Source organism: Salvelinus fontinalis, chromosome 13 (genome assembly GCF_029448725.1).
Source record: "Salvelinus fontinalis isolate EN_2023a chromosome 13, ASM2944872v1, whole genome shotgun sequence".
Taxonomy (NCBI): Eukaryota; Metazoa; Chordata; class Actinopteri; order Salmoniformes; family Salmonidae; genus Salvelinus; species Salvelinus fontinalis.
This window is the reverse complement of record NC_074677.1, coordinates 38,192,610-38,207,769: the sequence shown is the minus strand read 5'-3', so window position 1 is coordinate 38,207,769 and position 15,160 is coordinate 38,192,610. Positions and strand designations below refer to the sequence as shown.

Genomic DNA, 15,160 nt, shown 5'->3' with positions numbered 1-15,160 from the left:
CTATTTTAATTCCAGGTTTTAAGGCATCAAAATAGGAAAAATGCCCAGGGGGGTGAATACTTTCGCAAGCCACTGTATGCGACCTACCAACTGATATATTTCGAGGCATGATTACAAGGGTTGTGCTAACCTTAATTTTAAATGTGTCTAACTGAAAAGACATTCGGGATGTATAAGATTGTAAAATGACAAACAGCTAAATCTTTTATTTAACCCCTCACAAAAAGAGAGTCTGTTAATGAACAATTGTATTACTTTATTGGGCTTTAACAGTGAGCACTGCTCCGCCCAAAATACAATAGAAACAGAAAACAGATTACATATACAACTAGAAACACAGATATGGGATAATATTTGTTTTAGAACGGAATTAGTAAGCACAGTTTTAAAACAAATCTCAGGAAAACAAAGTTATTAGAACTAGTGCAAAAAGTTCTAAACATTAAAGCACAGTGTATAAAATGGCATAAGAAGTAGTCCCCTCACAGCATACAGGCTTAGGACACCAGTGTAGATTTATACCCCTTTTCCCTTCTCTGATTGAGGTACCATTCTTTTACATTCTAACGGATAAGCAACAGCCATGACTGACATAGGAGAGAGAAGGGTACAAGTGACCTTTTTGGAAATGGAGAGACCATACAATGTTATACACGTTAGTCATATAAGGCAGGCAAGATTTCCAATCCCAAATTGCAGTTATCAACATGGTTGTCTCTTTTAGAGTGTTTGGCATCTTAAACCAGTTTATAATCAGCATGCCGACAATGTCCGCTAGATATTAAATTAAACAACACAGGCTGTCGAAAACAAAATATTGCACTTTTAGCAAAAGAAACTAGCAGTTCATCAGACTGACATGAGATTAGTTCTTACTAATTCATTGTGGGCATTAAAGGCTACAGTGATATAATTAAGCAATAAGGCACGAGTGGGTGTGGTATATAGCCAATATACCACGGCTAAGGGCTGTTCTTAGGGCCTGGATATAGCCTTTAGCCGTGGTATATTGGCCATGTACCACAAACACCAGAGTTGCCTTATTGCTATTATAAACTGGTTACCAACGTAATTAGAACAGTACAAATATTTTTGGGGGCATATTGTGGTATACAGTCTGATATACCACGGCTTTCAACCAATCAGCATTCAGGGCTCGAACCACCAAGTTTATAATATATTTTATTTTAGATAAATAAATAATCTGAATCTCATGCATCTCATAGATCTCTGATTTGTTCATATTACTAAAACACTCAGACATTCAAATCCAAGTTAAATTCATACACATACTGTATACTATACTCTGTAAAAACCTGTGCTATGATATAGTTTTTCAATAGTAAAATAGTTATGATAGTTTTGTTAGGACATAAACAATATGCCTGTATTCTGGTAGACCAAGGTCACATACAGTATCTGTTTGGTAGGTGAACACAGGAATACTTTGTAAGATAAAAAATTATTCACAATTCCTATTTGTGAATCAATTTGTCACGTTGGAAGACAGTTATTTTATTTCAGCTTCCCAAATACAAGCCCAAATTTAACCAGCTATTTGTAAGAATAATACACAAATTATGCCAGGAAAAGAGGTCAGAAGTATTCAATCCAAGAAATCAGAAACATATGAGAACCATTTATATAATCATGCTCTAGCTTGTCTTTACAAATAACAAAACCGCTTTTTTCCAACAGATTGCCTATGAATAAATCAAGGTGGATCTTTTTCTATATCTCTAATATTTAGAAGTATATTTATAAAGTTTTGGTTCTTTCCAAATACTGTACTCACTGTATTTCACCATGAATGTAATGAACACACAAGAAGACATTGAGGGCAAAGACACATGCCTCAGTTTTTTGATGACGCGATGCATTCACATCTTGAACATTTCTTAGACATTCAGCCATGATAACATTCTGCTCCAATTATCACTCTGGGTCTTTGTTATGTGTAATACGTGGTAAATTGTCTGTTTTATGAGTAAGAAATGATTGGTGTAGTTATAACACAGACAGTCTTCCATTGCACAATCATGTGCCTTCTGTAAGCGATTAGAGACCCAGTGGGGGTTTCAACTCCTTTCAATCAGCTTTGCATAAACACATGTTCCTCCACAGCATTAGTAGTGTACTTCTGACATCTATCAAAAACAACATGGTTTACCTTTGATTAGGATCTGTAATCCAATACTTGCATGAACTGATTCTACTTGGTGTATGATAATGAGGGTAGTTGTACTGAGAATAAGAATAATATTTACTCTGAGTCAAACAAAGTATTTGTTGTGCGTATTCTGTTAGCTTGGAAGATGTAATGGTCATCTAATTTGTGTTGGGTCATATACATTATATTGCTGACTTCTTCACTGTATTCACACACACACACACACACACACACACACACACACACACACACACACACACACACACACACACACACACACACACACACACACACACACACACACACACACACACACACACACATAAAAAAAAAATAGCATACGAGCCTGCAACTCATACTTTTCCCCACTTCACAAACTCAACACCCAACCTCATACGTAAATCCCCAAAAACATCACTCAACTCATTAAATAGAGTAGTGATAAAACTTGAAAAAGGCCATTTGTACCCAAACCCTTCTCATAAACAGCATACAGTACCTCTTTCAGTTATAAAATCGACGCTTCCTCTGGGCCCTGGCATGATAGGAGACCCGCCTCTCTTTCCCTATGCCCTTTCATGTCCTCCTTACATGTGAGACATGTCTGGTTCTAAGTTTCGAAACCTCATCCACCTCCATACCTCTCTGTGTCGAGGTAGGGGAGGGCCCGTGCTTCGCCACTCCTCCAGTGTGGTGGAGGGTGAGGAGGTATACCGACCTGTAGCCTGCCCTGGAGCGGTGTATAACCTCCTAATTCCTGATGTCCTGTGGAGGGGACTGGATGGAGAGAGAGGGTTATAAACGCCTCACTCCTCAGGTACTGTGAAGGAAGGGGTCTCTGTAGACTGGAGGCAGGGAACAGTAGAAACTCTTGTTCATAATCAGTCACTCCTCTCGGGCAGAGCTCTCCTCCAATGGCAGGGGTACCATGGCCTCCAGGCCCACAGCGCCACTGCTCTGGACAGTGGAGAAGGAGACGACAGTGTGCAGCAGGATGAGGACCAGAACACACAGTCTTAGTCTGCTGCTGCACAGCCGCGATGCAGCTGACACGGGCGGGGAGCTGCGCCGCTGCCACGACGACGACCCTGGAAGCTGTGTCAGGGCGCACGCCGCCCCCACAGAGGGGTCGCAGCCACTCCATCTGACATCACAACACTCTGGGTCTGCATTGGTTAAATGGTTTTCTAGTAGCCCTGCATCACACACAGAGAAGAAACATAAATCAGATCCAGATTACTTTTTCAGATGACAACAAACAACAAGATACCAGGCGATTCCACCCCAGGAAAGCCCAAAAATATTTTTGGTATCTCAGAAAGTTCTGGCAATTCTCACATAGAAACTTCACTGGGAGGAATGATGTTTGACCTGCCTTTCACATTTGTATCACAATTTTTTGGAAAGTAACGATGAAAGTGGCCATTATAGGCCCTTTCTAGACCTATACAGTGCCTTCTGAAAGTATTCATACTCCTTGACTTATTCCACATTTTGTTGTTTTACAGCCTGAATTAAAAACGAATTAAAGATATTTTTTTTTTTTACCAATCAACAAACAATACAAAGTGAATTTTTATTTTTTGAAATTGTTGCAATTTTTTTGAAAATGAAATACGACATTTACATAAGTATTCACACCCCTGAGTCAATACTTTGTAGAAGCAGCGGTTACAGCAGTGAGGCTTTCTGGCTAAAAGCTTTCCACACCTGGATTGCGCAACATTTGTCCATTATTCTTTTCAAAATTCTTCAAGCTCTGTCAAATTGGTTGTTGATCATTGCTAGAAAACCCTTTTCATGTCTTGCCATAGATGTTCATGTAGATTTAAGTAAAAACTGTAACATGGCCACTCAGGAACATTCACTGCCTTCTTGGTAAGCAACTTGTGTTTTACGTTATTGTCCTGCTGAATGGTAAATTCATATACCAGTGTCTGGTGGAAAGCAGACTGAACCAGGTTTTCCTCTGGGATTTTGCATGTGCTGAGCTCCATTCCATTTATTTTCTATCCTGAAAAACTCCCCAGTTCTTAATGATTACAAGCATGCCCATAATATGATGCAGCCACCACTATGCTGGAAAATATGGAGAGTGGTACTCAGTAATGTGTTGAATTGGATTTGCCCCAAACATAACACCTTGTATTGAGGACGAAAAGTTAATTTTCCCCCCAATTTTTTTTCAGTTTTACTTTAGTGCCTTATTGCAAACAGAATGCATGTTTCTTCTTTTCACTCTGTCAATTAGGTTAGTATTGTGGAGTAACTACAATGTTGTTGATCCATCCTCAGTTTTCTACTATCACAGCCATTAACTCATTGGTCTTATGGTAAAATCCCTGAGCGGTTTCCTTCCTCTCTGTCAACTGAGTTAGGAAGGTCCTTCCCTATAAGCGTGCTGAAAGTCTGTTGTCAATTTGTTTACTGTAAAATAGCATTGTACTTGTAATTTTTTCCAAAACTTTACTAAGGGTTGGTAACAGGGTTGGTAACAGGCTTAGTCTGCTATTTGAACCAGTAAAGAGTGCTTTACTATTCTTAGGTAGCGGAATGAATTTTACTTCCCTCCAGAATGGAGGGCACACACTTTCTAGTAGGCTTAAATTGAAGATATGGCAAATAGGAGTGGCAATATCGTCCGCTATTATCCTCAGTCATTTTCCATCCAAGATGTCAGACTCCGGTGGCTTGTCATTGTTGATAGACAACAATAATTTTTTCACCTCTTCCATACTCAACTTTTCAGAATTACAATTCTTGTCTTTCTTAATTTGGTCCGATATACTTGGATGTGTAGTGTCAGTGTTTGTTGCTGGCATGTCATGCCTAAGTTTGCTAATCTGCCAATTAAAAAATAATTAGAGTAGTTGGCAATATCAGTCAGTTTTGTAATGAATAAGCCATCTGATTCAATGAATGATGGAGCTGAGTTTGCCTTTTTTCCCCAAATTTCATTGAAGGTGCTCCAAAGCTTTTTACCATCATTCTTTATGTCATTTATCTTTGTTTGATTCTGTAGTTTCTTATTCTTTTTATTCAGTTTAGTCACATGATTTCTCAATTTGCAGTACATGTAATAATCGGTTGTGCAGCCAGACTTATTAGGCATTCCTTTTGCCTCATCCCTCTCAACCATACAATTTTTCAATTCCTCATCAATCCCCAGGGATTGAACAGTTTTTACAGTCATTTTCTTAATGGGTACATACTTATTAGTAACTGGAATGAGTCATTTCATAAATGTGTCAAGTGCAACGTCTGGTTGCACCACGGACCAACAGATATTCTTTACATGAACAACATAGGAATCACTACAAAACCTATTGTATGACCTCTTATACACTATATTAGGCCCAGGCTTTGGACCTTTGGTTTTCCTAGATATGGCTATTATTTTGTGGTCACTGCATCTGGATACCGCTTTCAAGCATGAGTAAAGATGTGATCAGTACATGTTAATGATTTCATTCCTGTGCTGTTTGTAACTACCCTGGTAGGTTTACTGATAACCTGAACCAGGTTGCAGGTACTAGTGAAGATTTTTCTTGAGTAGTCCCAGAAAGTCCTTCGTAATTTGACTCCCCCCTCACGCGAGAGAAAGGCCTACAGTAGGGTGTGCTTGGGAAAGGTGGCGGAAGTGGATGATGAGTTCGAATCAAGCAAAGTTGGTGAGCAAAGTTGGTGTAGACGAATGTTCTGAATGGACAACAGTAGAATCGATAACTGGAACAAAAAGTACATTTTCTAAAATATGGATATGTGTATGAATTGCTTCTTGTTGGGATGCGTTTGTTGAATAAGGATGCATATGTGGGAGACCTGTTTGAGGTGTCGAAAATGGTTAGTATGCGCTGGGAAAAGTGGAGTCTGTCAGAGTGACCAGGAGTGGTCTTATTTTGATTCATTGCATTTCTGAAGAACAGAGGAAGATTGCAGTGAGCCTCAAAAGGATCCGGACAACAGATTTTCCGTTGCTGAGGTAATGGCAGCTACTGTCAACTACGGGCACAGATAGAACAAGGAGCTAGTTATAAAACAATCTGAGACATCCAAAATATTTTCAGGCCTTCCTGGTGTGGAATCGGCCCACAGTTTCTGTGAAAATACATGAGCTTGAGAGAAAAACGGTAACAACAAAAACTACTAAATGTCACTCAAGGCACCAATCATACTGTACCTGTACAGATGAAACTGGATAGTCCTCCGTAGACCAAGTCGTCATTGTCTGGTAACACAAAGGGGCACATGGTCTGGACCTCCAGACAATATTGCTTGCAGGGAATCCTGTGTTGACACTGGCTCTGGGTGGCGTTGAAGTATTCTGAGCATAACCAGGCTTTGTAGACTGACTGCAAGAGAAGAGCACAGCGCCTGGCAGCTTTCACACACAGCAGGTTTTTGTCATTGCAGTGTAATTGAGGCTAATTGATGGACATTAAAACCATTTCTACAGTATTAGGGCAGCAGCTACTACAAACATCTATTTTCTGCTGAGGTGGCAATGGGTAGCTATAGTGAATCCTCTATAAGGGGACAAATGATACAAATTGGGCTGACTACAGTGATAGAAAACTTTGCCAAAACAAAGCCAACCCAGTATACACTTTGTCAAGGCCATCTCCAGGCCATCAGACTGTTGAACAGCTATCACTACAGAAGTTGGCTACCTGCCCAGGACTCTGCCCTGCACCTTGATACTAATGCCCCATGTATATAGAGTCATTGAATGCTGGTCACTTCATATTCTGTTTATATACTGTTGCTTAATCACCGTATGTGCGTATGTATATACTTTATTCTCGAGATAGCTCATCCTAATATACCTACAGTGGCTTGCGAAAGTATTCACCCCCCCGTGGCATTTTTTTCCTATTTTGTTGCCTTAAAACCTGGAATTAACATGTATTTTGGGGGGGTTTGTATCATATGATTTACACAACATGCCTTCCACTCTAAAGATGCAAAATATTATTTATTGTGAAACAAACAAGAAATAAGACAAAAAAACTGAAAACTTGAGCATTCATAACTATTCACCCCCTCAAAGTCAACACTCTGTAGAGCCACCTTTTGCAGCAATTACTAGCTGCACGTCTCTTGGGGTATGTCTCTATAAGCTTGACACATCTAGACACATTTTTGCCCATTCTTCAAGGCAAACTGCTCCAGCTCCTTCAAGTTGGATGGGTTCCGCTGGTGTACAGCAATCTTTAAGTCATAACACAGATTCTCAATTGGATTGAAGTCTGGGCTTTGACTAGGCCATTCCAAGACATTTAAATGTTTCCCCTTAAACCACTCAAGTGTTGCTTTAGGGCCATTGTACTGCTGGAAGGTGAACCTCCGTCCCAGTCTCAAATCTCTGGAAGACTGAAACAGGTTCCCTCAAGAATTTCCCTGTATTTAGCACCATCCATCATTCCTTCAATTCTGACCAGTTTCCCAGTCCCTGCCGATGAAAACATCCCCACAGCATTACATTTACATTACATTTAAGTCATTTAGCAGACGCTCTTATCCAGAGCAACTTACAAATTGGAAAGTTCAGACATATTCATCCTGGTCCCCCCGTGGGAATTGAACCCTGGTCCCCCCGTGGGAATTGAACCGACAACCCTGGCGTTGCAAGCTCCATGCTCTACCAACTGAGCCACACGGGACCTACGTCTGTATGATGCTGTATGATGCATGTATGATGCATGATGCTGCCATCACCATGCATCACTGTCGGGATGTTGTTCTCGGGGTGATGAGAGGTGTTGGGTTTGCGCCAGACGTAGTGTTTTCCTTGATGGTCAAAAAGCTACATTTAAGTCTAATCGAACCAGAGTGCCTTCTTCCATATGTTTGGGGAGTCTCCCACATGCCTTTTGGCGAACACCAAACGTGTTTGCTTATTTTGTTTTTTAAGCAATGGCTTTTGTCTGGCCACTATTCCGTGGCCAGCTCCATGGAGTGTATAGCTTAAAGTGGTCCTATGGACAGATATTCCAATCTCCGCTGCGGAGCTTTGCAGCTCCTTCAGGGTTATCTTTGGTCTCTTTGTTGCCTCTCTGATTAATGCCCTCCTTGCCTGGTCTGTGAGTTTTGGTGGGCGGCCCTCTCTTGGCAGGTTTGTTGTGGTGCCATATTATTTCCATTTTTTAATAATGGATTTAATGGTGCTCCATGGGATGTTCAAAGTTTCTGATATTTTTTTATAACCCAACCCAGATCTGTAATTCTCCACAACTTTCTCCCTGACCTCTTTGGTCTTCATGGTGCCGCTTGCTTGGGGGTGCCCCTTGCTTAGTGGTGTTGCAGACTCTGGGGCCTTTCAGAACAGGTGTATATATACTGAGATCATGTGACAGATCATGTGACACTTAGATTGCACACAGGTGGACTTTATTTAACTAATTATGTGACTTCTGAAGGTAATTGGTTGCACCAGATCTTATTTAGGGGCTTCATAGCAAAGGGGTGAATACATATGCACGTACCACTTTCCCATACAAAAAAAACATGTTCTTTTTTTTCATTTCACTTCACCAATTTGGACTATGTCCATTACATGAAATCCAAATAAAATCCATTTAAATGACAGGTTGTAATGCAACAAAATTGGAAAAAGACCAGGGGGATGAATACGTTTGCAAGGCACTGTACTACTGTACATACCATTTTCTTTCCAAATAAGATACTGTCTATACACACCACATATTTATATTCTGGGTTCTTTCTGACACATGCTGACTAATACAATCTACTCTGGATAGTTACTTGGACTTGTTCAGTCATTTCTTGATTTCTTGTTTTGATTATTGAGTATTTGTGAGACATTCTACTGTACTGTTGGAGCTTGTAACACAAGACATTCTACTGCACTGTTGGAGCTTGTAACACAAGACAATCTACTGTACTGTTGGAGCTTGTAAGACAAGACATTCTACTGCACTGTTGGAGCTTGTAACACAAGACATTCTACTGTACTGTTGGAGCTAGTAACACAAGACACTCTACTGCACTGTTGGAGCTTGTAACACAAGACATTCTACTGCACTGTTGGAGCTTGTAACACAAGACAATCTACTGTACTGTTGGAGCTTGTAAGACAAGACATTCTACTGCACTGTTGGAGCTTGTAACACAAGACATTCTACTGCACTGTTGGAGCTAGTAACACAAGACATTCTACTGTACTGTTGGAGCTTGTAACACAAGACATTCTACTGTACTGTTGGAGCTTGTAACACAAGACATTCTACTGCATTGTTGGAGCTTGTAACACAAGACATTCTACTGTACTGTTGGAGCTAGTAACACAAGCCATTCTACTGCACTGTTGGAGCTAGTAACACAAGACACTCTACTGCACTGTTGGAGCTTGTAACACAAGCCATTCTACTGCACTGTTGGAGCTAGTAACACAAGACACTCTACTGCACTGTTGGAGCTAGTAACACAAGCATTTCACTGCAGCTGCTATAACACCTGCAAATTTGTACGCGACCAATAAACTTGATTTTATTCAGGGCTGTAGCCATGGAACCCTATAGTGAAATTTACTGAGTCAGCCACTGTGGTAATGCACACTGTAAATCACTGTAAGACAAGCACTGTATGGGGCCAGTGAACTACAGTGAGTACAGTACAATGTAGCTAAAGGAAAGCCAGGGTACATCTTCATCCTACTCAGGAAGCTCTCCACCAGGCCCTGTGTTTGATTAAGTAAGAGAGATAAATATAGATATTAATATGAGCAAGGCAGCAGCAGCAGCCCTCCACAGACAGAGGCACAGGAAACAGGGCAGCAGTGATGTAGACAGAGGACCACAGCAGTTTCTTCACCTCACTCTGCTGTGGAGCCAAGGGCTACCGCTGTCATGGCAGCAGGATGATCCAGAGCCTTTCACAGCCATTCTATTTATCATGTGGTCAGCCTCCCATCACCACACACAATACTACAACCTGTCTTTGCTTTATTCACAACAGGATAAGGGTAGGTACTGGTCGGTCCCTGGATGGGAGACTAGATGCTGCTGGAAGTGGTGTTGGATGGCTAGTAGGAGGCCCTCTTTCCTCTGCTCTAAAAAAATATCCCAACGGCCCAGGGCAATGATTGGAGACATTGCCCTGTGTAGCGTGCCGTCTTTTGGATGGGACGTTAAAACGGGTGTCCTGACTCTGTTGTCACTAAAGATCCCATGGCACTTATCGTATGAGTAAGCGTGTTAATCCCAATGTCCTGGGTAAGTTTCTGTCCCTCGTACCATCATGGTCACCTAACCATCAACAGTTTCCAATTGGCTCATTCATCCCCCTCCTCTCTCCTGTAACTATTCCCCAGGTCGTTGCTGTAAATGGGAATGTGTTCTCAGTCAACTTACATGGCAAAATAAAATAATACAATTCTGAAGATGAGTCGGCCCCACCAAGAGTAAACATTGTAAAGGATTAGGATGTCTGCTGCGACACAAATCTAAGTACAGATTCTCAATTATTTTCTTGCACAATTACAACACAATACATTAAACACTACAGTATATTACAACTTTGTCCAATGTTCTGTGTCTCCCTCTGCATGCTTTCTCGGTTCATCTTTCAATTACAAACCCCACTCACTCCTGAGAGAGACAGAGACGAGAGAGGAATTCCCTGACTACATTTCCATACACATTAACCTGCAGTATGTTGCTGACAGATGGTTCGCTGGAATTGTGTTTCCAGAATGACAAAGACCATCAAGGAACTCATCAACATCCACATGAACAAGGGGGCTCAGAGAACTGAACCCATCTGATTAAATAAGTTAACACCACAGAAGGTGACTCTGTAACATAAGACGTTATCAAACATCATGTTTTACAAGACACTTGAGCAGAGTAAGAAAAAAAGGAGCTAGAGGCTGTTTTGTATGTACAACCTATTGCAACACAATACTAATTCTGCAATACAAAATTAAATACTTGCGAGAGATGAGGCGATTAGACCAGTGAATAGAATAATAATGGTGTAGCCTACTGCACAAGATATCTAATCCATTCTTACACAATTTTTGCTTGCAACGCCAGGATAGTGGGTTTGATCCTTGGGACCACCTGTAAGTAAAATGTATGCACACATGACTGTAAATTGCTTTGGAAAAAGTGAAGAAAAATCTATGTGAAGAAAAATTCCAATGTTTGTAAAAAATGTATGAAAAATAAAACATTAATCTATTTTGTCTCGCAGGCAGTGTCTGTTGGAAAGCAGACTGAACCAGGTTTTCCTCTACGATTTTGCCTGTGCTTAGCTCTATTCTGTTTATTTTTATTGTAAAAACTCTCCAGCCCTTGCAGATGACAAGCATACCCATAACATAATGCAGCCACCACCATGCTTGAAAATATGAAGAGTGGTACTCTTTGATGTGTTGAATTTGTCCGAAACATAACGCTTTGTATTCAGGACATAAAAGTGAATTTCTTTGTCAAATTACTAGCAGTTTTACTTTAGCGCCTTAATATGCAAACAGGATGCATATTTCTTAAATGACCACATTTTCAAAGTTTTGGAATATTTTTGATTCTGTACAGAATTCCTTCTTTTCACTTTGTCAGTTAGGTTAATATTTAAGAGTAACTACAAAGTTGTTGATCCATCCTCAATTTTCTCCTATCACAGCCATTAAATTGCCCTCGTGGTGAAATCCCTGAGCGGTTTCCTTCCTCTTTGGCAACTGAGTTAGTAAGGACGCCTGTATCTTTGTAGTGACTGGGTGTATTGATACACCATCCAAAGTGTAATTAATAACCTCACCATGCTCAAAGGGATATTCAATGTCTGCTTTTTAAAAATGTACCTGAGGCGTTGGAAAACCTCCCTGGTCTTTATGGTTGAATTTGTGTTTGAAATCCACTGTTCGACTGACAGATAATTGTATGTGTGGGGTACAGAGATGAGGTAGTCATTAAAAAACCAGGAGAGGTCTTCTTTAGATTAATTGTTTTTCTGAAGAACAGAGCAAGATTGCAGTGAGCCTCAAAAGAATCTGGACAACAGAAGTTTTGTCTTTTGAACTTCGGAGGAGAGCAGCCTGTCACGTTCCTGACCTTATTTTCACTTATTTTGTATTTATTTAGTATGGTCAGGGCGTAAGTTGGGGTGGGTTGTCTATGTGTGTTTTCTATGTTGGGATTTTGGGTTCAGCCTGGTATGATTCTCAATCAGAGGCAGCTGTCAATCGTTGTCCCTGATTGAGAATCATACTTAGGCAGCCTGGGTTTCACGTGTGTTTTGTGGGTGTTTGTCTACCGTGTTAGTGTTTTCACCACACGGTACTGTTTCGGTTTTCTGCACTTCGTTTATTGTTTTGTATTTCAGTGTTCAGTTTCGGTTTTAATAAATCATCATGAGCATGAACCACTCTGCATATTGGTCCGATCCTTCTCGCCTCTCCTCGTCTGAGGAGGACGAAATAGACAATCGTTACACAGCCGTCAAAGGAGTCATCTCGGGGTGACATCGGATGTTCAGGTTGAATCCCTGAAGAGAATTCCTGGTGTGGTTGGTGCCCGGCATCTGACCCGCTGGGTGAATGGAGAAAAAGAAGAGAGCCTGTCGGTCCTGTTGTTTTTTGATAAAGAGCAAATGCCTACACATGTGAAGCTTGGTTATGTAAGATTTTGAGCTTTTGTCCAAAAACCATTGCAGTGTAAAAATTGTAAAGGATTTGGCCATGTTCCCAGTGTGTGCAGACGGACAGAGTATACGGTACAACGATGTGTAGAAGGACGACAGTGAGTGTTGCAATTGTGATGGGGATCATGATCACGAGTTCCTGGAGTTCCCTGTAAGGGTGAAGAAGATTGAGGTGGTAAAAGTTAGAGCGGTCAATCAAATCTCCTATGCGGCAGCTATTAAAATAATTGAGAAAACAAGTGATGCTAGTGAAGATATGGTAGTCAATGCACCACAGCCTGTAGTAAATGTTTGCTGCCAGTCAAAAGATTCCTTGGTGGATTTTGTGGCTATCACTGCCACAGTTATAAACCGTACGGCACAAGTCTCAACGAAGTCTAAGAAACTGGAGATTTGTGTGACTGCGGGAGAAAAGTTTTTGGGACTTATTAAGGATTTTACATCTAAAGAACTGCAAGGGGTACTGGTGCTGGAATACCCACCCTTCCAGGTTTCCCTGGAGAATGTGTAGGGATCAAATTAGTTTGATTTTTTAACAGAAAAGTTGTTGAATTTTTTATTTTTGTAGTTTGGTAGTTTTATGGTAGTTTGTTACCGTTTTTGGCAATTTTGTTTCCATCCCGCACAGTAGGTGGCGGGATGCACATTCAATTGTGCGATCGCCAATATACCATAGAAGAAGAAGAAGGTGTTAACCCATGTTCACAGTTAGCCACTTATGTAAATACAAGCTGAAAAGTATCAGTGGCCTGGGCTTGGCCCTCGATACGAGACGCGCACGTGTGCTTGTACACCATCGGATGCATGAGACATTCACACTCCTTTTCCCCAAGGGTTCTGTCATTTTGTCCTGTCCCCAAGTCAAAGATTATGGAAAAATGAAGATGTTCCACTCAGGCCGTTTACCATTGAACAAAAATCGTCACAGTACGCTATGAAAGTCCCGCCTACTTCCTGGTTCAAGTCCCGTTCTGCTTTCAGGCTTCAAATTCATGAAAATGTGGTCATTTAAGAGATATGTAAAATGTTATTTGTTGATTTATTTAGTTTCGATTGTGTTATTGTCTTTTTCGTAATCGAAAACCTACATAGAAGGCATTGGGTAAAGATATAATTTTACATATATCTTAAATGACCCCATTTTCATAAATTTAATGATATAAGCTTGAAGCCCATTCAAAAACTGTAAAGGACTTGAACCAGGCGGGACATTCATAGGGTGTTCCGTTCTGCTCTCCTATAGACACCAATGTGATAGCAGCTACTGTAGGTCTGGTCTGCTTAGTTCATTGACTGTATATGAACCAGAAAAAATGAGGGAGTGGGATCCTCTTCCGTCTCTGCCCTAATTTTGGGCGTGACAATTATTTTATCAAATTTGTGAAAACATGGTCATTTTAGATATTTACAATTATATCAGTGTTTGTGGGTAAAAACTACAAGGCAACTTCCTGGTCAACGACAAGTCACTTTCATACCATATTTATTATTAGTTTGTTGAGATATATAACAGTTTGTTTGAGAAAGGCCTGTGAAACTTGTGCTATGCCTGGTTTAGACATTGTATAGCCTCTGTGTTGGGTAAAATAAGTTACCAGTTATTTGGTCAAGTGCACCCCTGCTTATTGTGGTTTAGGCCGAGAGTGGCGCCAGGAGTGTGCTTAGCAGGACACAAGTTATGTTCAGATAGAAATATGCTATGTAGAACAAACATGCCTCTCTGACATGTAGAATAAAGAATCACCTCGACTCTATTCATAGCATTTCTATCTGCAACGTTCCAAAACTTTTCATACAGACCATGGCCCATGTATTTCTACCTAGCTCTGCCAGGGCTGTGTTCAGTACAAAAAAATGATGTGCAACGTTCAATTAAACGGAAACGGTGCTGTTCTGAAAAGCCAGTTGAAAAACAGGGAGAGCTTGGGTTGTGCATATATGAAGATTTCAAATGCACCTCTGCCCTTTAAATACATTACTCATTGCTTTAAGCCACTCCCTGCAACATCCACCAAACAGAGGAAACATACCTCAGTCTGTTCAAGAACGATGAAGAATGTTTTTGGGAAATAAACAGTCACTCAACGTACAAACGTTTAATCGAACTGAATGCACCCACGTGTTCTGTAAGTGTTCTTTGAGAGAGTGTCCATGTGATAGGCTGCTGCTTATACAGTTCCCTTAGCCTGATTCTAGGACAGATTTAGTGTCCTACACCTAGGACCACAATGGAAATCAGTGTTTTTACGCTTTTATGTGTCATCCTCTGGGTTTCTTGTTACTTTGAAATACCTTTTTTAAGGTAACGTCAGTGATATGACGTAG

At 40.7% G+C, this 15,160-nt stretch overlaps 1 protein-coding gene across 1 annotated transcript in view; it reads right to left on the bottom strand.

Moving 5' to 3' along the window:
* Positions 1-235: 235 nt before the first annotated feature.
* LOC129868619 (NALCN channel auxiliary factor 2-like) overlaps positions 236-15,160 on the bottom strand; it is a 56,593-nt gene continuing 41,668 nt past the window's right edge. Inside the window, exons 2-3 of the mRNA XM_055942753.1 lie at positions 6,351-6,522; positions 236-3,366 (exon numbers count right to left, since the gene is read on the bottom strand). Coding sequence (XP_055798728.1) covers positions 3,056-3,366; positions 6,351-6,522 — 483 coding nt within the window. The 3' untranslated portion in view covers positions 236-3,055. The remainder of the gene's footprint in view (positions 3,367-6,350; positions 6,523-15,160) is intronic.